We start from the raw sequence: 26,511 nt of genomic DNA on the forward strand, positions 1-26,511 counted from the left end.
TCAAGATTTCGTAGCTTTGCTTGTCGTCTTTAGGACTTTTTCGGCAGTAATTCGCAATGACAATGCCTCTAGTGGCCAATTCGTTGCTTGTAGAAACCGCTACCCGAGCTACATTGTCTGAGCCCTGGGCCCCGCCAAACATATATTCCTCTTCGAGTGACTTGAATCAAGCTTCGTGGAGCGTCGTAGTTCTGCAAGTGCTGCCGTGACTGCCTGTTGCGATGTGTTGACGATGGGCGATGCCGTGGAACTCTCGGGGCGAGAGCGCTTTCTTGCAGAGGCGTTTGAATATTACAACGCATTTGTGAACAGACCATTGCTTCACAGTAAGAGCCAATGCAATGATTCCACCGGTACTTGTTGTAACGATGAGATCAAAGAAAGCACTGATTGGGATCTGAACGCCCAGCTTCTCTTGAATCTGGTAAAGAACCTCAAGTTCGGAGATTCCAGGGATCACATAGTTAGATCAAAGGACATGCTCAGGAGGCCGCATGAGACAGCATAGACACGTAGCGTGGCTATTGAACTTCGGCGCGCCGCCGACCTCATGGTAGAAGCTCGATAGGTTGGGGGCATGAAGCCGTCGAATTGGGTCCAGAGGGCCAGATTCCTCTAAGCCATCCTCCTTGCGCTCTGGATCCGCTTGCGCATTATGCAATCTGGTCTTCAGCGAGTTCAGCCATACATTCTTGTAATTTTCCGCAGTGAAGCTGGACACGCAGCGACCGTCCGTCACCTTGCCTCAATCACCAGTTTGGTGACCCTTTTCATGACGCTTGCTTACGTTGACACGTCGTCCTCGTCTAGGGTGAGAGAACTCACAAGGCCAGTGCGAGGAGCAAAACCCAACTAGGGCATCTTGAAGTTGGGCTGATAATCTGCGAACAAGTCGTGCGGTTCTCCCTTCCTGTAGGTCGTGCAGTCATAGAGGAAGCAAGAAACCACGATGAAGCTCAGGTTCTCATGAGATGCGTAAGCACCAAAAGCTATCATTGTTGTTCAAGTTTAGTGCTGATAGTATTAAATGAAAACCGAAAAATGTACAAGGATTTCACTCTAAGTAACGGAACCGCTTTGTCACACAGTGAGATACACTAGCAGGCAGTTCTAGATGCCCTGACTAACATGAGGCGCGGGTCGGACGACCCCGAACCGCGTCGAGATAGGTTAGACATCATCTTGAATCATGGACGAAGTTTACATTAGCCAAATACAACGCTAGTCATGGTTTCCGTTCATCCATTTTCAGCAGCATTGATAACAGCAAGGGTGAAGTTCACGTAATCTGACTCATCATCAACGGCGCCGACGAGAAAGAGATTCATCACGCCGCGAATACGCACTGGAGAGAAAGATATCAATCACGCTGTATATAAGCACCGGGCCGATAGGCGAACAAAAAGCACGGACACAACGGGCGACACTCAGGCAATATCAGGGAGACGTGCAACACAAGCATAGGAAACATAGTCAAAGGCAAAAATTGCAAAAACCATCATTGACTTGCTTTTGCCATTACACAAGTTGTATTAATGTATCGGATTTCTGCCTCATAATCGAATGCAGACAAACGTTCTTTAAGTTGGAATGTAGAATTGAATTGCAAGTACCCAAATCGACATATCTAGCATCCTATGCCCAGGTAGATGTATCAAGGTACCCATGAGCGGCAATGCTCGGAAGATTCTCAATACGTTAACAATTTCCCTAAGGTACGCAGTGCCGCAACCCACAGATACGATTCGGAATCAACACAGCGCAGAAAATCAAAGATGATTGGCAATTTACATGTTCGGCAAGACTAGTCTTGAGAATAGCTAGGCATCCTGCCTATGAAACCGAATGTGCCAACGTTGTATATAGGAGTAGCAGGGTATAGTCCCAGAGGATACAGATCTATCAGAACCAATGAACTAGAGGAACACAAACAGCGACGCGGCCATACTTTGCCTTACAGCTTCAATCCTTGATTTTCTCCTCTTAGCATCATGTCAGCTTAGTATGAGAGGTTCTAGGCAGTTGTACAAAGACCGGTACCTTGACTGGGCCCTAGAAGTATAAGTATAAGGAAAATTCCCTCTGAGCAATTGCGAAACTCGCAGCATCTTCCAGTTCCACAAAGCTACAGCGCAAGCAAGTCTTCTACAATCTTCTACCAGCCTTATATCAACCATGCAGCTCTCTACTCTCGCAACTGTGGCCGCTATCCTCGCCGCCCCAGTATTTGCTCAGGTGAACCAGTGCCAGATCCGACTGTAAGTGTAGCATATCATCCAACCTTCCCGGCAGAATGCAAGTAATACTCATCCTGATTGCAGCAACACTCCTCAGGGCAGCGGCTGTACCATCTTCCCTGAAACAAGGGCCCAAAATACCATTGTTCCAATCTTTGGCATCCCAGCATTCCCTAGCTGCCAGCTTACACTCAATTTCGAAGCAGCAGGTTGTCAATACTTTGTGGCCGGCGTTAGCGGCTGTGGCGGCAATAGGGACATTCGCACTTCTTCGGCTGGGTCTGGGAATGGGCAAATTCGAGCATGCTAGTCCTGATTAGCTGCATGCGCGATCAGGTATTCACTGCGCTTAGCGTTAACATTGGAAGCCTTTTAAAAGGCGTTACTGTCTCTACTGTATCAAATATATACGGGTCTTTCAACAACGCCCTGTATATATGAATTCAGAATTGTTTCAAGTGCCTAGCTCTCCATCCACCATTCGGAAGCACCACAATCAGCGGCGTCAGTCCGTCTAGTACAGCGTACATTGCCTGCTCTTGATGCGCCGACTGAATGAGAAACTCTTCTTGCCTAAGCACCTACTGCATTGCCCTGCGAACCCCCCTTTCCCGCATGTTTACCACCGAAACCCTTCTCTCTTACTCTCTTACTCTCTTACTCTCCTACTCTCTTACTCTCTTACTCTCTTACTCTCTTACTCTCTTACTCTCTTACTCTCTTACTCTCTTACTCTCTTACTCTCTTACTCTCTTACTCTCTTACTCTCCTACGCTTCCGCTCTTCTACTCTATTCTCTTCTTGCTGTTACCTCTTCCTCTTCCTATCCGTAATGCTTTCGCCTATCTATGCGCTCTGTCTGCCCTTCGTTTCCCCCAACAGCCTACAGCAGGAGTCGATCAGGGTGAAGCTGAACATAACCGCTGAAGAAGCAGATCAGCTGGGACTGAACAACGTATTGCTAGGCGAAAGGCGCGACCCAAGCAGATTTCATGCGTTGTGCTCAAGAAGTGGGCATCTACTGACATAACTGGAACCAACGACTATTGTGCCAAGTGTTGTGGACCTGAGCGAGGTAAAACACGAGGGAATGATAGGCTGCCTGTTACTGACTTTTGGTCTTTTCCAAAAGATTTCTTGTAGTAGATGCTGAGCGGTTATGTGTATGCGCCTCCATGTATGTTGGTAGGTTGATTGTGGAGTATCAGTGATAGTGGTAGACCCAAAAGCTCAAACTCAATGATTATCGCGACACAGTAGGCCTCCCAGGAGCCCGAAAAAGCGACCTCTACACTCTCGTGGTAATACATGTGCGCGACTGCCTGCCGCAAAAAAGCACTGACCAGAAGCGGGGTACGCACAGCCCGAGCCTTAGGTCCCACTCTGCATGATTCCAAAAAGAGTCTAGTCACAACCTGCAGTTGTTTCATACACTAACCCATTCGTACTTTGGTAGCTTCGAGTCGTCAGGCTTGTCATCCGGCAACAACCTGTATGCCCCCGTTTTCCAAATGGTCCAAGCAAGCGTGTCGCGCACTTTGATCCCCCAGGCAGTCTGCGGGAAAGCAAGCTGAGGATAGCCAGGCGGCAAACCTTCATGCTTCGCTTGGATTTTACGAAAACTCTCTTCCCAAAGCTTGAGCGCTGCTGGGATGTCATGGCTGTCCTCCGTCTTCCCGAGCTCGCCTGCTAAATGGTATGCGCCCTCTACCGCGAGCGTAACTCCTACACCGAAGGTTGCGTGGGCTGCATCGCCGAGGAGTACCGCACGGTTGTTTGTCCATGTGGGAAGCTTGACGTACGCTGCACGGCTCATGTAGAAATCGTCGCAGCCATCCATTCCAGCCAGAATTCTCTTTGCCTGCCATCCTGCGTCATGGAAGTATGCATGTAGGAATTCCTTCTGCTTTTCAGGCCCTCCATCCATTGCTTCCTCGGCAAGCGGATCACGATGTCCACGTGCTGGTGTCGTGACGCACATGTAGCATCCAGTGGTCTTTCCGTTGCGATGCGGTCGTGTCATGAGACCCAGGCCTTTCGGTGCGTTGTACCAGTACCAGTGCTTCGTATCTGATTCTTCACGGGGAATGCTAAAGTACGCAACGTACTGACCGACAAAGTTATAGCTGTCCTTTCGCGTTTCCTCATCCAAGATAAGAGAGCGAATCCGTGATGTTGAGCCATCCGCACCGACTACAAGGTCAAAGCTGTCTTTTGCTCCACTGCTCAGTGTCACATGGACCTTCTTGTCCGTCTGTTGCAAAGCTGTAACGTAGTCTCCATATACGTATTTCACGTTTTCCATGCTCTTCGATGCATCCACGAACAAACCACATAGATCGGCTCGCAGTATCTCATACTCGGACGTGAAGCGGTTGTCGCCTTTTCCAAACTCGGCAATGATCTTGTTGGATGCGTTGACAAGCCGAGTGCCGTCCTCTGTGGTGTTATGTGCGAGCACACTTGGCAACAAGCCCATCTTCTCGACGATGGAGATGGCTGGACCGCGGATCTCGATAGACTGTCCAGTGGGTCGAGGAGACGGCGATCGTTCCAGAACGGTGATAGAGGCATTAAGGCGGGTTCTGGCTAACCAATACGCGAGATTGGATCCTGCAATGCCAGCACCGTTGATGAGGACTTTCAGCTGAGGAGTTCTGGAGAGAGACATTGTTCTCGTAAAGTATTTGGGGATGAGAGGCTACAGATTACTGATGAATGCGACACTGGCTAGTTATATACCTCGAGATTGTGATGCTCTTGCAACCAAGGCGTCAATGTCACGGCCTGGTGGGCTGAAGGGACGCCCAACCCGAGCTCCATCTGGCCCGAGATGCGACAAACCCGAGCATAATGACATGCGCATCGCAGGGAGGCAGACTTGGCTCAATGAGTCTATCGCAGATAAGCACTCGCTAACGCAGCGCAGCGCGATGATGTGCGATTGGATATTGATGGCCCGATGGTGTTGGATAATGAGTGTGGACTGAGCGGTGGCGGCGGGTGGGATCGGAGGTTTACAGTCGCCGGGCCAGCTGGTTTTGCCCCCACCGCCCACGTAATTCAAAGTCGGCATGCACGGACGTCCGTAATGTCCGAAACGTCCGGGGTTAATGACGACGATGCCATGAAGCCTTAAATGCCTTCGATAGCCGCTTAGAGTTTCTCGTGTGAGACTTGGTTTCTTTTCAAGCTTCTTCACTCTACCATCCTCAACATCGACTTCCCACAATGGCGCGAATTCTCATCACAGGCTCTTCTGACGGTCTCGGGTTAGCCGCTGCGAAAAAGCTTATTGCAAATGGACATTCCGTTGGTTTGTGCTACCCCAACCCTAGCTACCATTGATTTGCTGACGCGAACAAGTCCTCCATGCGCGCAACGCTCAGCGTGCGAAAGACGCCGAATCCGCATGCCCTGGGGCTGAAAAGGTTGTGACCGGCGACCTGTCTAGTCTCTCCGAGACCAAGAGCATGGCAGAGGAAGTGAACAAGCTTGGCGCATTTGACTGTGTGATTCATAACGCGGGCTTGTACCAGGGCCCTTTCCGCAAAACCAGTGAGGGCATTCCTGCACTTGCGGCTGTCAATACGGTTGCGCCGTATGTACTCACTGCGTTGATCAATCGCCCGAAGCGCTTAGTATTCATGTCTTCCGAGATGCATCAGATGGGCTCCCCCAGTCTAGACGACGTATTTTGGACCAAACGCGGCGAGAGTGAATACACCGCAAACGCAGCCTACTGCGCGAGCAAATTGCACAACGTCCTCTTCGCTAAAGCTTTCGCGCGCAGATGGCCCGATGTGAAGAGCAATGCACTGGACCCTGGATGGGTAGCTACTAAGATGGGCGGCAGTTCAGCGTCTGGAGATCTTAATGCAGCCGTCGAGAGCTACGTTATGCTTGCCGAAGGAGAGGAAGAGAAGGCTAAGAAGAGTGGAAGTTATTTCCATCCGAGCAAACGAGAGGGCACCCCCCACAAGGCAACATTAGATGAAAAGATTCAGGACAGGCTACTCGAGATGTGCGCCGAGTTTTCTGGAGTGAAAACTCCATGAAATCTACCATTTTGCATCAAGTAATCAACTTTTCTCGGCAAGTTTTCTCAAGAACTAACCCCTCTCTTGACTAGAGTACTGCTCTGATACTAACGAGTCTTGAGCTTAACATGGAAATTAGTTTGCTTCACGAACCATGCATTGCATAGATTCCAGGACTGCTCAGGGTCGACTAACTCAATCTGCTCACAACGTCAGTGGTGTGGCCAGATACACTATAGCTGGACTTGCCTGGAATGTGCGTAGTATAGCCGGCACAAGCTTGTGCATCTCTAGGAAGCTGATGTTCTTCCCAATGCATGTCCTAGCTCCCGCTCCAAAGGAGAACAACATGCTGTTCATCAGAGACTGTGATTCGGGGTCTCCTTCTAACCAGCGCTCCGGTCGCCACAAGGCTGCGTCTTCGCCAAAGACTCTGCGGTCCATGTGTATAACCCATGCTGAGCAGCCGATGATAATTCCTCCCGGAATAAAAGTGTCGCAGACAGAAACCCCTCCAGCGGGGACTACGCGCTCAAGAGGAAGACCCGCGGCCGGATGGATCCGCAGGGCTTCTTTGACCACCGCAGTCAGGTATGGAAGTCCGCGGCTTTCCTCCCACGATATCAAGCCTTCTGCATCGTCTACCTCTGCTATCAACTTCTTCATACTCTCAGGATTTCTGAGAAGATAATAAAAGATGGCGCGGAGGGTTATAGCTGTAGTGTCGCTTCCAGCAAACACGTTTGCCACTGTCAGCGCCAGGACACGTTCGTTGCTAATGAAAGTTGGATCTTTCTTGTTCGCGTCCATGAATCGTGAGAGAAAGTCTTTCGATCCTGAAATCTTGGTATCGGCCTGCCTTGTTCCTCGCTCTGAAATTCTCTGCTTCGCGAACACTGCCACCGAGCTTGTAGCTTTGAAGAGATCGTATTTGCTCAGCCACATGCGCACCGGATTCTTCAGCAGCAAGTGATCCAGCCATGGCATTTGTCCCACCTGCTCAAGATGTCAACGAAAAACCGATATATTCCGGATCAAAGGTTCACTCACCACCGACACGTACTTGAGAAGCCAATCCAAGTCTCCAATAATACTGTCCACATCTTCCCCGTGATCGACGAAACCGATCCGTCTGGAGAACGTAAGCTCACCTGAATCGTTAGCGAGAGTCTAGGATGTACTGAGTAGCTTCCAACGAACCTATGACATCAAAGGCATAGTAGTGGAGCCAGGTACCGAAATCGCAGATTCCAGAGTCGTCCTTGCGATCAGCGAACCGCTGCTTGAGCTGCATGAGAAAAGCCTCCGTGGTAGAGTCCACTAACGGCTCAAACTTCACAAGGGTGCTCATCGCGTACGCATTTGATACTGCGCGTCGAAGCTTAGCATGAAACACCTCATCGGTTGTGTTAAACATGCTGTGAAGCGCACGTCCGTTCGCTACCGTCATTTGCACCGGATAGAAGTTCGACTGTGCAGACTTTTTAGTTCTGTTTCGCTCGCTATACATTTGTGGATCTTACCTTGGTAAAACCAGCATTGAGGCCATAGATGATCTTGATTGCATCGGGATCGCTCACAATAACCGTGCGCGGTCCGATCTTGACTAGGGGCCCGTATCTGGCATGAAGAGCACGATGCACGACTTCTGGCCGTCGGCCCCAGACCAACATGAGCCTCCATAAGTCGCTGAATCCGGCCAGCCAAGGTCCCGGAATATGGTTCAAGCCTTGACAGAACTTGTTGTTGATGAAGTGCACTGCTAAAAGTCCGAGGGTCAGCCACGGTGCATTTCTCCAGACCAGGGTAAGTAGATTGGCAATGTGCATGGTGCCGAGCGTGTGCTTTGTGCTTCGAACCGAAAGCTTTGTTCACTTATGCCCGTTATTGGAATGGCTGTTGACATTCCGGGGGTTCCGCAATCCTGCCGAACCCCGCCCTTTCCGTAAATTCCGTCCCGGCAGCATGCGTGACCCACCAATTCATCGTGCGAGCGCAGTCATGCATAGATTCGCGAATTTCCGAGCAGCATTCAGGTCTTTCATGTTGGGGGTGTGGTTTCTACAAAGTATTGTATCTCGTCCATCACCTTAGCAACAAGTCATCCAACCACGAATAAAGCCCATGCTTCAGAACCATGGCCTCGCATCCAAAGGAGCAACCGGAACTGTGGACGTTTGGGTCTAAGATACCCTACGCGGAGAACTCGTGGGCCTCTGGAGCACCAAGCCCCTATTACAATGACTCGCATCGCAAGTTGCGCCAGGCCATGCGCGAATGGATGGAAAAGGTAACGGTCATGCGCCAGGCCGAAAACTGATTTTCAGAAATTAACTCTTACAGAAAATCATGCCTCATATAACGGAATGGGAAGAAACCGCCAACATCCCCGACAGTGTCTATCAGGAGGCTGCTCAAGCTGGGATCCTTCTACCCACAGCTTCGGGGAAAAGCATAGATCCAGATCTAGCAGCAAAATATCCGATCATAGGGAACATCAATCCAAAGGAATGGGATGGTTTCCATGACTTCATCCTCCACGATGAATTCGGCCGAGTTGGTGGAATCGGGCTGGAGAATGGACTGCTTGGCGGCGCCACCTTGTGCACACCCGCGATCATGAAGTTTGGTTCCAAAGCGTTGAAAGATGCGGTATTGGACGACGTACTGTCAGGAAGGTCACGACTAGCCTTGGCGATCACCGAGCCCGAGGCTGGCAGTGACGTACGAGGTTTACAAACCGAGGCTGTCGTTACTGCTGATGGAAAAGGATTCGTCGTGAACGGCCAGAAGAAGTGGATCACCGGCGGCATGTACGCCACGTATTTCCTCACTCTGGTGAAAGAGGTGTCTGGTTCCTTCACCCTGCTCGTCGTCAAGCGATCTGATGGGTTGTCAACACGGCACATGGTCATGTCCGGCTCGAATGCTGCTGGCACCGCTTTCGTTGATTTCGACGACGTGTACGTCCCTCTGAGCATGACCGTGGGCGAGCGCGGTCAGGGTTTGAAATACGTCATGTCGAATTTCAACCATGAGAGACTGTTTCTCGGCATGCAGTCCTTGCGATGCTCCAGGGTGTGCTTAGAGGATTCGATCTCGTTTGCCCTGACCCGGAAGACATTTGGGAGTCGTCTCGTTGACCATCCAGTCATACGATATAAAATCGCCAACATGAGTCGTCAGGTTGAAGCACTCGGTGCCTGGCTCGAAAGTCTTATCTTCCAGTTGCAGAATCTGTCTCCCACTGAGAGCGATTTCCTGCTCGCAGGCACCACTGCTCAACTCAAGGCTCATTCAGGTATTGTACTCGAGAAAGTGGTGCGAGATGCTATTCAAATTATGGGCGGCCTCGGCCTGACGCGAGGAGGACGCGGGGAGCGTGTGGAGCGCATCTGGAGAGATGTAAAGGCTCTTACTGTACCAGGGGGAAGCGAGGAAATCATGCTCGACCTGAGTACCCGGCGAGCGCTGAAGATCCACGAAGAGAGACAAAAGAACAAGGCAATGATGTAGTTTTCGACCAAGAGCACAAATGCACTTTTATACCCTAACAACTTGTCTGAGCGCTCATGCTTGAACACTAGTTTAGTGAAGATGGTCTAGAAGTACTGGGGTCCAAAAAGGTAGAACTAATGGCAAGATGGAAACTGTGTCGCACATGGAGGATGCACTCAATGCTTGCTTCACAAGGCATACACCGATGGAAAACTACAATTCGAACATTTCTTCTGCAATTCAAAGGGCCTCTAGGATGATGATTACACGAGGAAGACGGTGGTGGATATATACATATATATAGAGTCTACTTTTAACCATGGTGGCGATAGCGATTCGGTAGGCACGAGTGGCTCATCGTCTATGGGCCATTGCCGTACTATGGGTGCGATGATGATAGTTACATGAGAGGTTGAACAACAGCTAATCTAAGTCATAGCGAGCGAGGAGACAACTGCAACTACAGTCCAAAGTTCCATATCTCTCATCACAATTTTGATGGCACGTTCATACTGTATCGTGTTAGTCAATCTTCTCCTAAGCTCATGTTCAAGACTTACTTGATGTGTATTGTTTTGGCTTCCAGATACGACATCAGGCCATGCTTGCCCAGCTCCCTTCCATAGCCAGATTGCTTCTTGCCACCAAGAGGTGTGTTTCTGCTCGGTAGATGTGGTGTGTTGACGGAGACAGTGCCACTTTCAAGTTTGCCAGCTAGGCGTAATGCTCGGGTAACATCTGTAGTGTAGATGCAGGATGATAGACCGTAATCGGTATTGTTCGCCAGGTGGATAGCTTCCTCTTCTGTCTGAAACGTCTTGACGCACAGCACTGGACCGAAAATCTCTTCGCGCCAGATCGAACTGTCTTCTGGTGGATCCAGAAATAGTGTTGGGCATATGAAGAAGCCTTTATCCCCTTTCCTGCTGCCTCCTGTGACCAAGCTGGCATCTTTCTTGCCCTGTTCAATGTAGGTCATGATGCGCTGATATTGCTGAAGATCGGCAACAGGACCGTGGTCTGTCTGAACCTCCAAAGGATCGCTTCCAAGTTTAGAGGCAGCCTCTTCAAAGAGCGATTTTAGCTTTCCAACAAAGCTTGTTGCAATCGAGGCGTGCACAAGAACTCTAGATGCAGCTAGATGTTTGGTCAGAAATGTTTCTTAAATGAAGGGTCGCTCCCACTTACCAACACAGATCTGACCGGAGTTGGCGAGAAATCCACTGCCGACGCTGGAAGAGGAATTAGCGAATGCAGCACAGTATCCCAAGCGGCTTAACTTACTTCGCGATGGCAATGTCCATTGGTGCATCAGGAAAGACGATAGCAGGGGACTTTCCTCCTAGCTCGAGCGTGACGCGCTTGAGATTGCTTCTCGTTGCTGCATCCTGCACCATTCTACCAACCGTTGCCGATCCAGTAAAACTAATCTTAGAGATGTGAGGATGCGATGCCAACGCAGCTCCTGTATCCCCAGCGCCACTCAATATTTGAACAACGCCTGGCGGAAAGCCTGCTTTGATAAATAATGGGCCTAAAGCTAGAGCACCGAGAGGTGACTTCTCTGAACTTTTGAAGATAAACTGTCGACATTAGTAACTGTAGATCAACGCCGGTAATGGTGCTAGCTTACTGTGTTACCAGCTGCAAGCGCTGGGGCAATCTTCCATGCGACGTACATAAAAGTCGCGTTCCAAGATGCGATACCGGCGCAGACGCCAATGGGTTCGTATTGCACGATTTTGTACAGGCCGTCATCGTCTATAAATGACTCGCCGGCTATCTTGTCAGCCCACCCTGCATAATCTAGTCATAGTGTCAGCTTTATACTTCAAAGCCTATGCTATTCGCTGAAACCTACAGCGTATTGTCTCAACCATGTGTGCAATTTCGAAGAACTGCAATCCACCAATTGGACGCCCCGTCGCAAGTGACTCGATGCGTGCAAGACGAGCCGCTTCCTTCTCAGCTAAGTTCGCGAATTCATAGAGACAACGAGCCCTCTGAGGTCCTGTAAAGCTGTTCCATAGACCAGAGTTGAAAGCTGCGAGCGCCCCAGCCACCGCTCTGTCGACGTCCGCTGGCGCTGCAAAATGTACCTGATCGGTTACCACCGACTCATCGAACGGGTTTTGTAATGCATGGAGTTCTTTTTCAGATGACTCCACAAACTTCAGGGTATGTCAGAAAGTTATTTGAATGACCTCCTTCATCTGGACTCACCTCGTTGTTGATGAAAAGCAGCGTCTGTAGTTCCTCCATGCTCGAAGATGAAACGTGTTTCCCTGGAATCTGCGCTGTATCTTTCTTAACACCCTTTTTTTGCGTATGTAGCGTATAAAATACGATATTCGTAAATAGAATATTTGTACAAAAGATAATATGCTTGCAACTTTCATTTTGAGATGAATCTGACTGGTTTTGGTGCAGAGTGAGAAGCGGCCGATGATTCCGTTCGTTCCGTTGGCGTGCGGGGTGCTAGCACGGATCACGTGCTGCATAGAAAGTACTTCTAGTGAGATCCGATTGAATAAGAGAATCCGCAAAATGTTTCAAGCGGATGTAAATTTTCCAGTATTGGATGGAGTCGGGCGTGCGAACACGCTAAACACATAGGCACCGAATGATCTTAAGTGCATATGTGTCCTTGGGTTTCTTACCCACCTAACTATGACTTCAACCTGACGTGATTCCTAGCACAACAAGACAAAAAGAATAATTAGAAACTTTCTGCACTTCAAGGATGGGAGAATGCATCGACTGAAGCAGTGAGTATCGACTTTGCAAACTCGGACGTTACCTAGGTATACTTAACATCACTACAAAATCGCGATCGAATTTGCCGGGCTTGCTACACCGCCTCTACTATTCAACAGGCTGATTGTAAACATAAAGTCCACTTTTGTCTCTTCTAGCAAACCTCAGCCGATCTTCAAGCCACATCAGCTTAGTGATAGGAATGCCTCAACCAGATAAGAGAACTTCTCGATCAAGGAGACATTAGCATGCAATTCAAGGGACGATACTCCGATACATATCAAGAGATAGTATCAACCCTGCATTCCGCTATTATCTAGGCGCTCCGCAAGCTAGTAGAAGGCTTAGTACAATCTTATCAAACTTGACAAAACAGAATATCGATGTCAAAACGACCCGCTGATCAAACATAAGAAGTCTTCACCTGTTGATACGTTCTCTTATTACAGCTTTGCAATCTTTTCGAACTTTTCTTGCCACTTCCGCTGGGTATCCCGGATCACGTCGTAGCCATACAGCCAATCTTGAAAAAGCACATTTGCCATAAGATTTGGGCTGCCGGGATAATCGCCCGCTGCGAAAACATCTTCCCTCATGTCATACTGCTCTCCTTCGTTCATGTGTATGAAGAATCGGTTCGTCCACGATCCTCGTTGGACGGTGTGGGCGCGGGTTTGCCGTATCTCTTGGAAGAGCGCTAGAGCTTCCGGTATCTTGTCTCGAGACTGGATTTTCGAGAGCAGGGAACCCAAGCATGCAGCATCTTCTATGGCCATTGCAGCGCCTTGCGCAAGATATGGCAGTGTCGCATGAACAGCGTCGCCTATGACCAACATACGGTTTGAAGGATGGATCCAGCCTGACACTGGTCGAAGATCGATTAATCGCCACCTCTCCAAGTCCTCCGGAATAAGGTTCAGGAGTTTGGTTGTACTGCAATATAGCTGCGTCAGTGACAATTACACACCGTTTCCAAGCAGACTGACGTTGTATTCCACCCTGCAAATGCTTTTCGCACGTCTGATGCGCTTGCCGGTGCCTTGTAGCCAACCATAGAATGGTCATCGGGAATGACCATCAGAAGGTTGTAGGTCTTCTCCTTTTGCATATTGTACCTATGTGATCTGATTAGTCTAGCTGGTGAGATGACGAGAAATTGGACATACCCTATAATATGGTGATCAGGACCCAACCATTGTTCAAAGCCAGGATTCGTCACCAGAGGCGCAAGCTCTGGATCTTGATGCAACACCTCCGCTTTCAATACTGCACGAAAACAAGTATCTCCAGTTTCATGTGGCTCAGCTTCCTGGCCAATCGCCTTCCGTGCAATACTCTTCACACCGTCGCATCCTACAATTAGGTCTCCCACCACGCGCTCTCCTGACTCAAGTATCACAGTGCCGTGGCCTGGCTCATAATCAACCACCGTGCAGCCAGAGCGTAGATTAGCACCGGCTTCGAGCGCAGCTTTCAGCAAGATGCTGTGGTAATCAGGGCGGTACACTTGCCAATAAGGTGCTCCAAATCTGGTCCGGTGATCGAAGAGTTTACTAGAGCCTCTTACTTCGCCAGTTCTCCAGTTTCGGTAATTCAGGAACGCTGGCTTTGAGGATATCTTCTCCATTTCTTCCTCAAGACCCCATCGTATCAATTCTCGAGCTGCGTTTGGGGGTACCTGTACGCCCGCTCCAATCTAGGGTAGTAGCTAATTAGCGGAGCACGTCGAAAGTTGGAAATTTCGTTATACGTACCTCTCCAAATTCTGGAGCCTGTTCGAGTACAGTGACCTTGCATCCAACCTTGCAAAGAGATATTGCAGTGGCTAGACCAGCCATGCCGGCTCCAACCACGATAACTTGAAGCTCAAGTGGTTCGTATGGCATCGTGTATACAGTCGGACAGGGTTGCGGTTGAGATGAGCTTCAAAATAGTAGAGTGGATTATTTGTCTCCTAATAGCTCTCCATTTAGACTTCAGCGCTGATCTTTGAATGTTCAAGGTCCACGCTTTGTCATCACGTGTGATCTGTTTAGCAGTTCGAAGTGCGGAAATTCCGCGATCGACGCCGCGCTTCGGGGGTACCGCGGCAAGACTCATGGCTATCATCTGAGTGGTTCGTAACTCTGGCATTCGGATGCTTTATTTTATAAGACTGATTTGTGAGCTGCAAGCCCGATGCTTCTCACAGGCACTGTAAAATCAACTTGAACGTGTTCCTGTAAGCCCTCCACTTCCGCCAGGTCTGGGAAAAAGACAATACAAATCCATCTTGTTTCATCCTCGATGCACCTGCCCGATCGGCGATTGATTTCGTTTCTGTCCAGCCCCTCCAAGAACTGGCGATCTTCCTCTGCTGAAGTAACTACAGAGACGACGGACAGATTGTCTAAACCCAAAAAACTACCTACATCGTAATGCTTAACGATTGGAGGTCCGCTAATCCAATGAGAAACACGCTGGAAAAATCCCTTCGCAGCCTCACTTTGAACGAAGGCTTCATGCGCTTCTAAACTCTCCCATTGAGTAAATGACACAGCTTCATTGCTCTCAGATTGGTAGCTCTGGCGCAGAAGCTTCGGCCCTGAACAAATGTCAAGCAGTGCACTAGAAATGACGTTGCGACTTGGCGTACCTGTTCGTACTGACTTGATCCCGGGTGCGTTCAACAGGACCGGCAACTGTTCTCCCTCAAAAAAGCGAATAAAATCGTCAAACGGCCGAGTCAACTGTATTTCCACAAGCTCGAGAACGGGATTCATGATGGCTGTGAAACGGTGGAACTTCCAGGTTCTGTTGCAAACCTCAGAATAGTTTCCCCCGAACTGTCTCATCATTACAGTAGCGTTGGCTAGCGGAACTCGAATTCCGCATATTCCGCATGTTCCGCAACATCCCGGATTATGCACTCAACTGTGCTGCAGAAGTTCCAATTATTGTCATCCAAGAGTAGTGTCTATGCGCCGGCGGCTTGGCTCGGTGATCGGTAAGGCGCTAACTCCGGGTCCGCTGTTTGGCGTGGAACTGGCCTTGCAGCTTTCCGTATCCTCGGCAGTGGCAACTACACAAGCACTCGATGTTTTAGTTGATTGCACACCAACCAAAGTACCCAGGTACCATATTCACCGTCATCATGGCGTCTTCAGTACATGACCAATATAGTCGAAGATTTATGATAATTCCCGCGACCCATCCTCGTGCCCTACACACCGTCCACAGCCCTGACAGCAGGCTAGATTTGGCGCTGTTTGATTACCATGTCTTCGATGCCGACGAGTCTGCGCTTACACTCGTACTCACTCATGGAACTTCATTCAACAAGGATCTTTGGCACTTGATCATAGATTTCCTCATCACGTCGCAAGAGCTTCACGGCTTGATCCGAAGGGTCGTTGCAATTGACGCTGTGAATCACGGCGACAGCGCTTTGTTGAATAAAGAAAAACTAGGGAAGGCTGCGTTCTGGCCCGACAATGCATATGACATCCTTACGACGATTCAAACACTTGGCCTTTCACAGCCTTTGGTAGGCATTGGGCACTCCTTTGGCGGAGGTATCATGTACGCTACTGACGACTAGTCATCCTACATTGCTGCATCCGCCCACTAATGGTTGAACTCAGGGCGCACGCAGCTCTATTGTCGCGGAGCAGCTTCACTGCCACCATTCTTGTCGATCCGATCCTATTTGTGATGCCCAAGCAGGATAGAATGGCAGCAGATGCTGCCTTACGCAGGAGATGTGATTGGCCAAGTCTGTAAGTAATACGAACCTGATCAGCAACTCCATTTCTCATTCTTGGTTTGCACTGGCGATATTGATGGATCGGGCCCAGCGGCGAAGTTCAAGATGCGTTCGCAAGAAGTAAAGGTCTCGCAGACTGGCACCCGAAACAGAGGGAAATCTATGCGGTATGTAAGAATTTATTTCCAGCTTCTTGACGACTCTTGCTCGAACGTGTCTCACTATGGAACAGGAGAAAGGGACTACAGTCGAGTCTCCACAGCTCTCGCTTCGGACATTGAAGACGCCGAAGGAACAAGAAGCAGCGACATACATGTGCGTGCTGACAGATACATCCACCAACGTCTGACTGACCATGGCCAATAAGTGCCGCGCCTTTTCCGGGACTTTTAGAGTCACTGCGACGCTCGACAGGCAGATACAATCTTATCTTAGGAGGCAAAAGCAGAGTCATGTAAGTTTCGTCATCGATGAAGTACAAGAGCGTATAGAAGGTACAAGTGGGCATAACAAAGCACCCTCCTAACATACATGGTCATCAGAAACGAGCAGCAACGAGTTGAGATTCGTGACGCTGTAGGGGCGACCAAGACTATCCATGTGATCCCAGATGCTGGGCATCTTGTATGTCAGAACAAGGCAATAGTTGGAGTGATGGCTGACGACATTGATAGATACCGATGACACATCCTTTCGAGCTCGGTGTGTGCTCATCTACAACGTTCTTAGTACTTGGCTGATGATAATACAGCGAGACTCATCCAACAGCAACTACTTAGTCTGAGTGCAGATCGTCGAAGCCAACCGTCACATAGACTGTGACCGGGCAAGGGCAGGGCGTTGATGGGAAAGTTGAGCAGATAGTTATAATCAGGTATGGCAATTCAGTGTTCCCGCAAACTTCCTATCGAATATAAGCCGCAAATCTTTAAAGGGCAAAATGCACGTCGTGAAAATTCAGCAACAACCGCTGTTATCGTTTCTTTCTTCCTTATAATTACTCATGTGCGAGCCTGTTGAGCGCCGTTTGGCCCAGACCGTCCTTGTTCTCGTGGTAACCTTCAACGCCGACTTCTCCGGAGTGCGACGGCTGACGAAGTGTGGGGTATTGCGAGAGGATCCACTGCCGAGGATAGTACCAAGGTAACCGGCCCGATAGCACCTCCCCGGACTAATTTCTCGCGTAGGAAACGCGGGGGACCCTCTCATATTAGAGCTGCCTGCGCTCTGTCGTTCATTTACTTGATAGCTCCTGTCTCCGTCCACGAAATAACGCACCGGGCTCACACGCGTCTACAACCATGCCACAACAAGATGCCGAATCCTCGTCTATCCCGGATCGTGACCCACAGCACGCCACCGAAGATGATCGCGGGACATTGAAGCGCAAGCGTTCCAAATACGCGTCGCGAGCGTGTCATTATTGCCAGAGGCGCAAAATCAAGGTATGCAGCTTCCTCCAGTAGCCAAGGTGAAGTCCCGCTGCGACAACCCCGACTGAAACACGTGTCAAAGTGCGACGGCGCAGATCCATGTGGTCCATGTTCCCATCGCGGCCAATCATGCCAGAGGCATACCTGGGAAACCGACAAATTCAAGCAACGCCGAAATTCTGGCAATAGTGCATCCGAGTGAGTCAAAGGGCAGCAATTCTGTATTAGAGTCTGTGATTGACATGTCAGACAGTTCAATGATCAATTTCCTGCTCCGCCGTCTAGTACAACTCGAGGAGCGAGTTGAACGCTCAGATAGCACCAATGCTGATGAGCAGCCCGATAAGTCATCTGGGTATGCTCCTCAGCAACTACATAGCCCACAAGCCTCGTCTCCGTCAACAACATCCCTGTCAAGAGATGCGCGGCAGAGTCAGGGTGTCATATGGGATGATGGCTCACCGTTTGCTGGCGAGATAACGTTGCGATATAGTCTCGAGGTGATGGAGGAACGGCTCGATAGACTCGGCGTCCATCGCCTTGATCGACCTTCCAGCCCCCCAGCTCAGTCTTTGACGCCCGCGATCTGTCCGAGTACACCCACGAAGACTAGTCCTGCATCGCAAGAACACTGGAGACGTACTGGAAACATGCGACAGCTCTTGGATTCCTACGGACTTGTCTTTCAGCTGGGAGACTGGAAGGCGCAGCTTGAATCGTATTTTGCCGAGGTCCATCCACTGTACCCCTTTCTGATCCCCGCTCAGCTTTGGGACACGTTTAATCATCTATGGGCATCCTATTCCTCTAGCACCCCAATGCCGCTTGGCTCGAACCAAGACTTGGAGCTCAGACTTGCCATCGTTTTCTTATGTCTAGCGACGGGCAAATGCACCACGGGCAATCGCAAGCAAAATGAAGCACGCCATAGTGCAGGATGGACCTTTTACTGTGTAGCTAACGAACTCATCGGTGATCCCCTACATTTGTGCGTGAGTTCAAGGTCTTCGATGCTGCAACTTCAGACACTGTGTTCAATGGTACGTCTAGTACAACTCCAAGTTCAACGTACGGCAAAGTAACATGTGTACAGGTCGTCTACTTGTTTCGATTAGACGCAAACGAAAGAGCCCAGAACGTGCTTGCTCTGGCCGTATCACATGCACACACCCTTGGGATTAATCGTATATCCACAACTGAGAAGATGACACTCTTCGAAGATGAATCATTTCGCCGGATTTGGTGGTGCATCTACGTTCTTGATCGACGTCTCTGCCTTGAGACGGGCCGCCCATTTCTTATCCTCGACATGAACATTGATGCAGCCCTACCATCTGATGTCGATGAAGACTGGCTGTGGATGCATAAGGACTCGACCGTCCCAGCAGCTGACTTAAATCCTCTGGGATCTACTAAGCTGAGCAACCACCGATCCCCATCGATAGCATACCTAAAAGCTATGATAGGCTATTCACGTATCTCGGGGAAGGTCTGGGAATCCTTCTATGCCGCGCCGGTTGCGAAACAGCCGTTGAACGAATTACATCGCGAATATGTAGAGCTTTCCCTGGATCAATGGCGCCAAACCTTGCCGCCTGCACTCATGTGGACCACTCAAGAGCTGCATTCTCTCGAGACTGTACGACCCGACGTTTCTTCTGCTCGTCGGCGCTTTTTACTGTACCTGGTATGTTACTATGGCTCTCGCCAGTTGAGCGCTTAGCTGACGTCGACCGATGTAGAGATACAACTGGATGAGACTTTCGATCCGGAAGCCCACCTTACAGCAGTACGACCCGAATTTGGACCAAAATATCACCTGCATCGGTATCGCAGAGTTGATCATCGCAGGCTTCCTACAATGGCACGAAGAACTGGATATACTCAAATTTCCCCACCTTAGGTATCTGCTTGGGGCGACTATTGCTTCTCTGAGTATCCTCACAAGCGAGCCTTCCTTACATGAATCTCATGTATCATTAGTTGTCTCCGCTGCTGAACTGTTGAAACGATCGTGCTATCAAAGCTGGGTTTCTGGAAAGACAACACGGACAATTGCTCGCGTGTACAGCGCCGTGCAGTCAATGCGTCAATTTGAACGACCATCTAATTTAAGCGATTTTGAAGCTCCGCAAGATAGCTCTCGAATCGCAGTCGCTCGGAGTATGAAGTCATTGGAAACACGTGTAAAAGGAGATGAGAATCGCCCAGAGGCTTCTAGAGCAGCCACGCTGATGTCCCCAGACTCGTCTGATTTCATGCAGACCGCGCAAACTTTGTTAACGTCTGAGTCTGGTATGCTTGGATCTGTGTCTGATTTCGTCTGGCCAGATTTAAATATGGATGGATTCGACTTTGAGGCAACGCTCCATGGCATGGATAATGGAGAAGAAGCGACAGATACATGGTTAGACAGTTTGTCATTTGCGCCAGTCTTTCCAAATTACCAGCCGTCATGACCGATGACAAGGTGTAAGATCTCTCCAACTTCAATCTGGGGATATATTGCAAGGATACCATCGACATAGATGGGCACTCAGACTCAAAATTATACCTTCTCCTTTATACCTATATTTGAACCGACACCATTTTTTCATCGATCGATGGCTGAGTCGGATAAGGCTTTGCATATCTCCAGCTGTCCTCAAAATTACCACTATTGTCAACAATAATGCTTATTGCTCTCTCGAAGAGAACGTGGCAAGCCTACCGCTCACCATCGCTACCATCGTACCGATACTATCCACGTGGACGACTTCTACAAGAACCTGCCTGTCTCCGCTAGGCAGCCTTACAGCTTCGAGCGTCGTCGACTTGCGATTCTCAAACCTATCGCTCTGGCAACGGCTTCATCTTGTTTCACTGGCAAAAGACGGCGCAATACCTTCCCGGAGGGGCTTTCACCAAATGCTGTTAGCATATTGTGCTACTGGATATGTATTCGGAAGCGGAAAGGAGGAAGGGATGACGGAACTCACTTCCTAGGTATAGCGTCAAGAACATAGATACCGCCGACTATGCGCTTGTAATGAGCAACGCGCTGTTCTACGTAGTGTCGTAGGTCCTCAAGCAGCACAGTATGCGACTCTAGAGGACGATTGGTTGTGATGTAGCCCACAGGATACTCAGTAGCTTCATCTTCAACAGTTACGCCGCACACCGCTGCATCTGTAACATCAGGATGCGTCAGAAGCAGGGACTCCAGTTCTGCTGGGGCGACTTGGTTGCTGGGAGAACGTTAGCGATTGTCATTGACACCACCAGAAGCAACGAACGTACCCTTTCACCTTGATAAGCTCCTTCAAGCGATCAACGAGGAAAACAAACCCCTCATCATTCACATATCCTACGTCTCCAGTTGGAAAGAAGCCATCTTTCGTGAAGACGTCCTCTATCTTGCTCTGCTCTACATAGCCTTGCATTATATTTGGACCGCGGATCCATAGTTCACCCGGTGCACCTTTTTCGACATCTGCGCATTGAGTCAATAGTATTCCCAACACAGTGCTGTAATGGGACTTACCTGCTCCCTGTGCATCGACTACACGCATTTGTATGTTGGGAAGTAGTCGACCGATGGTTCCGGTGACATGGACTTCGCTCTCGCGCTGAGAGATTATGGACGGGCTAGCTTCGGTACATCCATACCATTGCGTGACAGCGCATCCGACGCGTTTAGCCAGCGCATCAGCTATAGCTGGTTTCAATGGAGCGGCAGCGTTCATGAGGCACTTGACAGAGCTAAAGTCGGCGCTTGCTGTCAAGGGGCTGCGCAACATTGCCATGGCTATGGGGGGGACTACGTTCAAATGTGTAACCCGGTCCCTGCGAATAGACTCCAGCATCTTTGGAAGATCGAAGGAGCGAAAAACCACGATCGGGGCACCCGAACAGATGTACTGGATGCAAAAGCCGCCAAGTCCGAGGATGTGATAGAAGGGAACGACAAGCGTAAAGACAGTGTCCGGTCGGTACATATCTTCAAGGCAGCGACCTTGTTGCAGGACGTTTGCGACAACATTCCTGTGAGTCAATTTTACACCCTTGACAAGACCTGACGTTCCAGAACTGAAGCAGATGAAAGCTACGTCCGACTGAAGCATCTGTTGACTCCGATGATGTCTCTGGAAGTGTAGGGCATGCTCATCGTGAGCGAGAATATCCAACACGGAATGCGAAGGGTAAATCTGGCTTTGCCCGTCAAGAACGTGGACCTCTGGTCTCGGAAGATCACCCATCCGACTGAGAGCTGTCTCTAAGCTTTTCACGAGCTCTGCCTGCACCAATACGAACTTCGGATTCGCCAGTTTCACTGTATGCCGCAACTCCTGCCTCAAAGTCAGCGCATCAACGACGCTATGTTGAACAGCTTGCATACCTCTGGCGTATAAGCAGGATTGAAAGCGGAAACGACGGCGCCCGCAGCTAGTAGACCGTGTATGATCACTGGATAGTATGTCTGCGAACTCAATAAGTACTACCGCACATGCATCTGACGATGGAAATCGAACCGTATTGTAGGAGAGGTATGCGACAACATCGCCAGGGACGATACCCAACTCTTGTTGTAGAAAGCCCGCAAACACGCGAATCTTATCCCGCAGACTGCTGTATGTGTATACGACTTTTCCCGAGTATCCATCGATGATAGCAGGCTTGCCAGGAGCATTGGCTGACCAGTTGCGGTCTAGTACAAGCGTAGTGATATCCACTTCAGGGATTTCAAAGCCCGCGTTGTAAGGAGACTCGTACAGCATGATGCGGATTTTTTGTTTGAGGAAGTGATCTCGATTGGAACGTGGCAGGCAGAAGGGAGTGATGGCAGCATGGTATTGTCTCGTCCAGATTGGGGTACAGACTGCTAGGCCAATTGACCGGCGCTAGCAACGGAGATTAGATCGGAATATGGAGTTCCGCTGGTTCCATGGTGCGGAACCAGGTACCCTCAACCCCGCAGTACGCGTTGATTGGCCAAGTTGCCTACTTCCTTACCACACTCCCCACATCGTTCCTGCATAATCAACTACAGAAGTGATTATTAACTTGTGCACTTATACCATACCTACGGGCCATTCACAACTTCCGCACATCATACGATCTATACAAAAAACAAGGGCTTACGCAAGATTACCTACTATCGCTTCTTTCAAGAACCAGAGACTCATTCTACAATGTCTCCACTCCCAGGTCGCATCGCTCTCGTCACCGGCGTCAACGGTATTTCGGGGCACGCGATAGTCGAGCATCTCATTAGTCAGCCTAGATCTGAATGGGCCAAAATTGTTGTCACATCTCGCAAACCGCTGCCATTTCCCTGGATTGATGATCGAGTGGAGTTCTTCCCACTGGACCTTCTCTGGCCACAGAAAAAGATCGTCGCTGCTATGAAGCCCTACTGCGCCGACGTTACTCACGCCTTCTTCACTTCTTATGTGCACACGGACAACTTCCCAGATCTGCCAAAGTATAACATACCGTTGTGGAAGAACTTCCTAACAGCTTTGGAGACAGTCGCAGGCACATCGCTCCAGAGAGTGTGTCTCCAAACTGGTGGGAAACATTACGGCGCACATCTTGGGCCATTGACGCCGGTTCCGTACGAGGAAGACGGTCAGAGGTATGACGATCGAGGCGAGAACTTCTACTACGTTCAGGAGGATTTCATGTTTGCCCGGCAACGTGAAGCGGCCGCTAGAGGCCATCATTGGCATTACAGCATTATAAGGTGAGGAAGCTTTATTGCGAAGTATAGCCCCAAAGGCTAACAACTGTAGACCTAACGGCATAGTCGGTTATACACCTGCTGCTAATGGAATGTCCGAAGCTATCACGATGGCTTTATACTTTTTGATCAACCGAGAGCTTGGTCAAGTCGCTCAATTCCCAGGTAACCAGTACTTTTGGGAATGTGTAGACGACTGCTCTAGTGCAAGAGGCATCGCGGACATCTCGGTATGGGCAATGACTCAGGAACACACAAAGAACGAAGCTTTCAATACAGTTAATGGTGACACTTATACCTGGAAATATACCTGGCCGCGTCTTGCTGCCCACTTCGGCGCCGAGGTAAGATACTATTCTTTTTGTTTGAGACCGTCGAAGCTGATCTGGTATCAGGCGGGCGGCCCTGCCCAAGGTGGAAGTTCAACTGAAGGAGGTACTACTATGAAGCATTCCTTTCTGATGAGCGAATGGGCAAAAGACAAGAGGGAGGTTTGGGACGCTATCGTGGAAAAGTATGGAGGAAAGAAGGAAACATTTGACTGGGGTACATGGTCGTTCTTTGACTGGGCAACAGGGAAGCACTGGCGTAAGTTCGATGGTAACCTTTGGAAGTATTCTTGTCTAATGAAACCTTCAGCAACGATAAGCTCAATGTCCAAAGCACGGAAATATGGATACCAAGGCTATATAGATACCCACGAGTGCTATATCGAGAGTTTCAAAGAAGTGCGTACATTGACCCTCTCTTCGATGCTTTCCGGGCTGACAAGCAATTTAGTTTGAGAACGCTGGAGCTCTTCCGACTCGCCCCCGAGCGAGGATTTTGGCTCTATTGTAGCGCACGCATGGAATTGTGTTTTCCAGCGACTGCTCGGCACATCACTGTGACTTCAAGTCAGCTTGATTCCGCTGCTGTCTTTCGCGTTAGGACGGATCTCATACCAGGCAGTGTTGCTCGTGATCTCTTTGCATATTTCGAAGGCTTGTGCAGCGTACGGTCTCATTCCATCGACTGAAGTGATTATTCGTGCAGGAGGGCATACTGGCTCAGCGAAGTAGTAATGGAACAAGCTTCTTCATAGCAAGTCCGCTCAAACCACTGTTTCCTGGTGGTGAAGCCATCAACCTTCTCATTTCTCCGCTTTCAAGCCTACCTCTGCTGAAGTCTCTCGTACAACCCACGCTCTTGTGAGCTTGGACGCGCCTGATGAATGAGTGCAGCATGCTCGGAGTAGCGGCATTGAAAGCAGAACTGCAGTTTTCTGCACGTTGAACGACAGCGCGCAGCCCAACCTGACAGTTTCTCCACGCGACCGCCACGATAAGGGGGTCTTCGTGCCCAAACTGTACTAGCGCGCGATTTCGGCTCTGATTCGCCGGGTTCCCTGCATCGTTGGGCTGCGCGTTGTGGGGGCCGATCTCAAGGCTGGCGCTTTTGTGAATGCGAGTCGCAGTGTTGCGGTAGTGATGATGAATCCCGCTACGAGCTCACAAAATGTCGGTGTTGCGCTGAGCGGGTGTCCCAATGTGAAGGCGTGACATACGGATGATGCTCATGACATGAGTGCGGCAATGGTAACGGCGGGGAGCGACGGAAACGCGAGCACGAGTGTGCCCAGTAGAACGATGAGCGGCTTTTTATTACAAAGGCTGCTGATGCGACGATGTCGGAGCTTGTCTTGTTGCTGGTAAGGGTGTTGGGAGCGGCGAACAGCCGAGTTGGTGGGGGAGGACTGTGCTTGGCGCTGCCGGATCCGGAACTGCTGCCGCCGGCGTGTCGCTAACACGGTACCACACATCCTTTCAGCGTCTTTGATTCTTCGAGAAGCACGGATGCGCCCACAACTATTGGGCTGACTCCGCATGCACTTTGCCATACACCACTCCAAAATCATTCGGCCCTCGGTGTCAGGAAGCGGCGTCACGAGACATTGTAATCGACACGCGCGTTCTGACGTTCATCAACGACCTGAGCCATCGCGGCCCTTGTTCAGGGTGCGCACATACTTTAATGGGCTGATGGCGAGTGAGGAGGTGCTTGATGAGGACTCGTACCGGATGAAAGTGAGCGCGCTCCGCACCTTCGGTGACGGGGAGAAAGTTGACGATTGGGATGTAGTGGAGTCTGCTAGCTTCTCTGTGCAGTACGCGTCGTAGTAGAGTTGGTGTGTGAGTGGGGGCTGAAGGATTGCGATCCTTGCACATTCGCTCCCTGCAAGGCTGTCTCGGTCGCAGCCGCCTGGACCGGCGTAGGCATCGCATAAAGTCTACTCGCTTGTACCTGTATTAGATCTAATCGAAGTCGCTTATTGGTGTGCACCTGCAGTCGCCAAGGTTGTTGCAGCACGACATAGGTAAACCTTGCGAGCCAGGTAATCGTCAATTACTGAAACTTCGAAAACTGCACGCCTTACCATCCGCGGCACAGACGCCTCAGGCTCTCAGCCTCGCTATCCACGACGACTGAACTTGCGTTACCCGTATTGGTAATGACTATGATGTCTCTTCATCATCGTATTGCAGATGTAAGTATGTCTCTTTATGTAGACAAATCGCATTCAGCATCGGATCGTCGTCTACACATTACACTCATACGTTCGGATTGCTTTCTGTGCCGCTCATGCGATGAGACTCTCACTTTTCTTCCTCAACACATTGCTGCTGCCCCTTCAATCTGCCGCATCACCGGCATCCATCCCCTCTGGATTGATATCTGCTCAGAGCACAATCACCTCGCCTCCTTCCATTGTAGTACCGCCTTCTCGACGCGATGATAACTTCGCGCCAAGTATACCTCCGCTCTCACTGGACCTACCATCAATCGCTGCGCCGTCAATACCACTAGTCTCCCTCGACCTCCCGACCCAGACCTGCACGCCTGGCTCCAGTGCATACGCATCTCCAGGCATTGATGGCTACGTCCCCGCGGATGCATGCAATGCGCTATGGGTGTACTTCCCGAACTTCGCTGCAGCAGTAGCTTTTTCCATTTTGTTTGGCATCCTCACAATCGTACACCTAACTCAAGCAGTCGTGTATCGTAACGGCTTTTGCTGGGTCGTCATCATGGCCTCTCT

The 26,511-nt window shown here is 50.0% G+C and overlaps 10 protein-coding genes across 10 annotated transcripts; 5 read left to right on the forward strand and 5 right to left on the reverse strand.

Moving 5' to 3' along the window:
• Positions 1-3,663: 3,663 nt before the first annotated feature.
• Positions 3,664-4,908, reverse strand: ACET3X_008813 (uncharacterized protein; the record flags this gene model as incomplete). The annotated part of the gene is made up of 1 exon (XM_069455247.1): positions 3,664-4,908. One exon carries the CDS (start codon positions 4,906-4,908, stop codon positions 3,664-3,666), a length of 1,245 nt encoding a protein of 414 aa, XP_069302890.1.
• Positions 4,909-5,388: 480 nt separating this feature from the next.
• ACET3X_008814 (uncharacterized protein) lies at positions 5,389-6,333 on the forward strand. Its single transcript, XM_069455258.1, has 2 exons — positions 5,389-5,553; positions 5,604-6,333. Exons 1-2 carry the CDS (start codon positions 5,469-5,471, stop codon positions 6,293-6,295), a joined length of 777 nt encoding a protein of 258 aa, XP_069302891.1. The 5' UTR covers positions 5,389-5,468; the 3' UTR covers positions 6,296-6,333.
• A 51-nt stretch (positions 6,334-6,384) lies between these two features.
• Positions 6,385-8,106, reverse strand: ACET3X_008815 (uncharacterized protein; the record flags this gene model as incomplete). The annotated part of the gene is made up of 5 exons (XM_069455269.1): positions 6,385-6,477; positions 6,527-7,273; positions 7,485-7,645; positions 7,709-7,748; positions 7,801-8,106. The coding sequence occupies 5 exons, from the start codon at positions 8,104-8,106 to the stop codon at positions 6,385-6,387; spliced, it is 1,347 nt and encodes a 448-aa protein (XP_069302892.1).
• Positions 8,107-8,414: 308 nt separating this feature from the next.
• Positions 8,415-9,793, forward strand: ACET3X_008816 (uncharacterized protein; the record flags this gene model as incomplete). The annotated part of the gene is made up of 2 exons (XM_069455280.1): positions 8,415-8,567; positions 8,621-9,793. The coding sequence occupies 2 exons, from the start codon at positions 8,415-8,417 to the stop codon at positions 9,791-9,793; spliced, it is 1,326 nt and encodes a 441-aa protein (XP_069302893.1).
• A 469-nt stretch (positions 9,794-10,262) lies between these two features.
• On the reverse strand, positions 10,263-12,037 carry ACET3X_008817 (uncharacterized protein; the record flags this gene model as incomplete). Its single annotated transcript, XM_069455291.1, has 7 exons — positions 10,263-10,287; positions 10,336-10,912; positions 10,964-11,007; positions 11,060-11,358; positions 11,451-11,581; positions 11,637-11,946; positions 11,999-12,037. 7 exons carry the CDS (start codon positions 12,035-12,037, stop codon positions 10,263-10,265), a joined length of 1,425 nt encoding a protein of 474 aa, XP_069302894.1.
• Positions 12,038-12,975: 938 nt separating this feature from the next.
• Positions 12,976-15,294, reverse strand: ACET3X_008818 (uncharacterized protein; the record flags this gene model as incomplete). Its single annotated transcript, XM_069455302.1, has 7 exons — positions 12,976-13,465; positions 13,519-13,647; positions 13,726-13,837; positions 13,877-14,228; positions 14,287-14,334; positions 14,944-15,116; positions 15,168-15,294. 7 exons carry the CDS (start codon positions 15,292-15,294, stop codon positions 12,976-12,978), a joined length of 1,431 nt encoding a protein of 476 aa, XP_069302895.1.
• A 359-nt stretch (positions 15,295-15,653) lies between these two features.
• On the forward strand, positions 15,654-17,171 carry ACET3X_008819 (uncharacterized protein). Its single transcript, XM_069455313.1, has 8 exons — positions 15,654-16,093; positions 16,156-16,290; positions 16,369-16,444; positions 16,510-16,592; positions 16,645-16,731; positions 16,820-16,901; positions 16,952-16,979; positions 17,029-17,171. Exons 1-8 carry the CDS (start codon positions 15,666-15,668, stop codon positions 17,097-17,099), a joined length of 990 nt encoding a protein of 329 aa, XP_069302896.1. The 5' UTR covers positions 15,654-15,665; the 3' UTR covers positions 17,100-17,171.
• A 360-nt stretch (positions 17,172-17,531) lies between these two features.
• Positions 17,532-19,964, forward strand: ACET3X_008820 (uncharacterized protein; the record flags this gene model as incomplete). Its single annotated transcript, XM_069455324.1, has 6 exons — positions 17,532-17,722; positions 17,793-17,908; positions 17,964-18,750; positions 18,804-19,397; positions 19,453-19,613; positions 19,955-19,964. The coding sequence occupies exons 1-6, from the start codon at positions 17,579-17,581 to the stop codon at positions 19,962-19,964; spliced, it is 1,812 nt and encodes a 603-aa protein (XP_069302897.1). The 5' UTR covers positions 17,532-17,578.
• Positions 19,965-20,684: 720 nt separating this feature from the next.
• Positions 20,685-21,495, reverse strand: ACET3X_008821 (uncharacterized protein; the record flags this gene model as incomplete). Its single annotated transcript, XM_069455334.1, has 3 exons — positions 20,685-20,937; positions 20,990-21,182; positions 21,234-21,495. The coding sequence occupies 3 exons, from the start codon at positions 21,493-21,495 to the stop codon at positions 20,685-20,687; spliced, it is 708 nt and encodes a 235-aa protein (XP_069302898.1).
• Positions 21,496-22,881: 1,386 nt separating this feature from the next.
• ACET3X_008822 (uncharacterized protein) lies at positions 22,882-24,272 on the forward strand (the record flags this gene model as incomplete). Its single annotated transcript, XM_069455346.1, has 5 exons — positions 22,882-23,435; positions 23,485-23,776; positions 23,828-24,020; positions 24,072-24,160; positions 24,213-24,272. The coding sequence occupies 5 exons, from the start codon at positions 22,882-22,884 to the stop codon at positions 24,270-24,272; spliced, it is 1,188 nt and encodes a 395-aa protein (XP_069302899.1).
• Positions 24,273-26,511: the final 2,239 nt, after the last annotated feature.

Source organism: Alternaria dauci, chromosome 9 (assembly GCF_042100115.1).
Source record: "Alternaria dauci strain A2016 chromosome 9, whole genome shotgun sequence".
Classification (NCBI taxonomy): Eukaryota; Fungi; Ascomycota; class Dothideomycetes; order Pleosporales; family Pleosporaceae; genus Alternaria; species Alternaria dauci.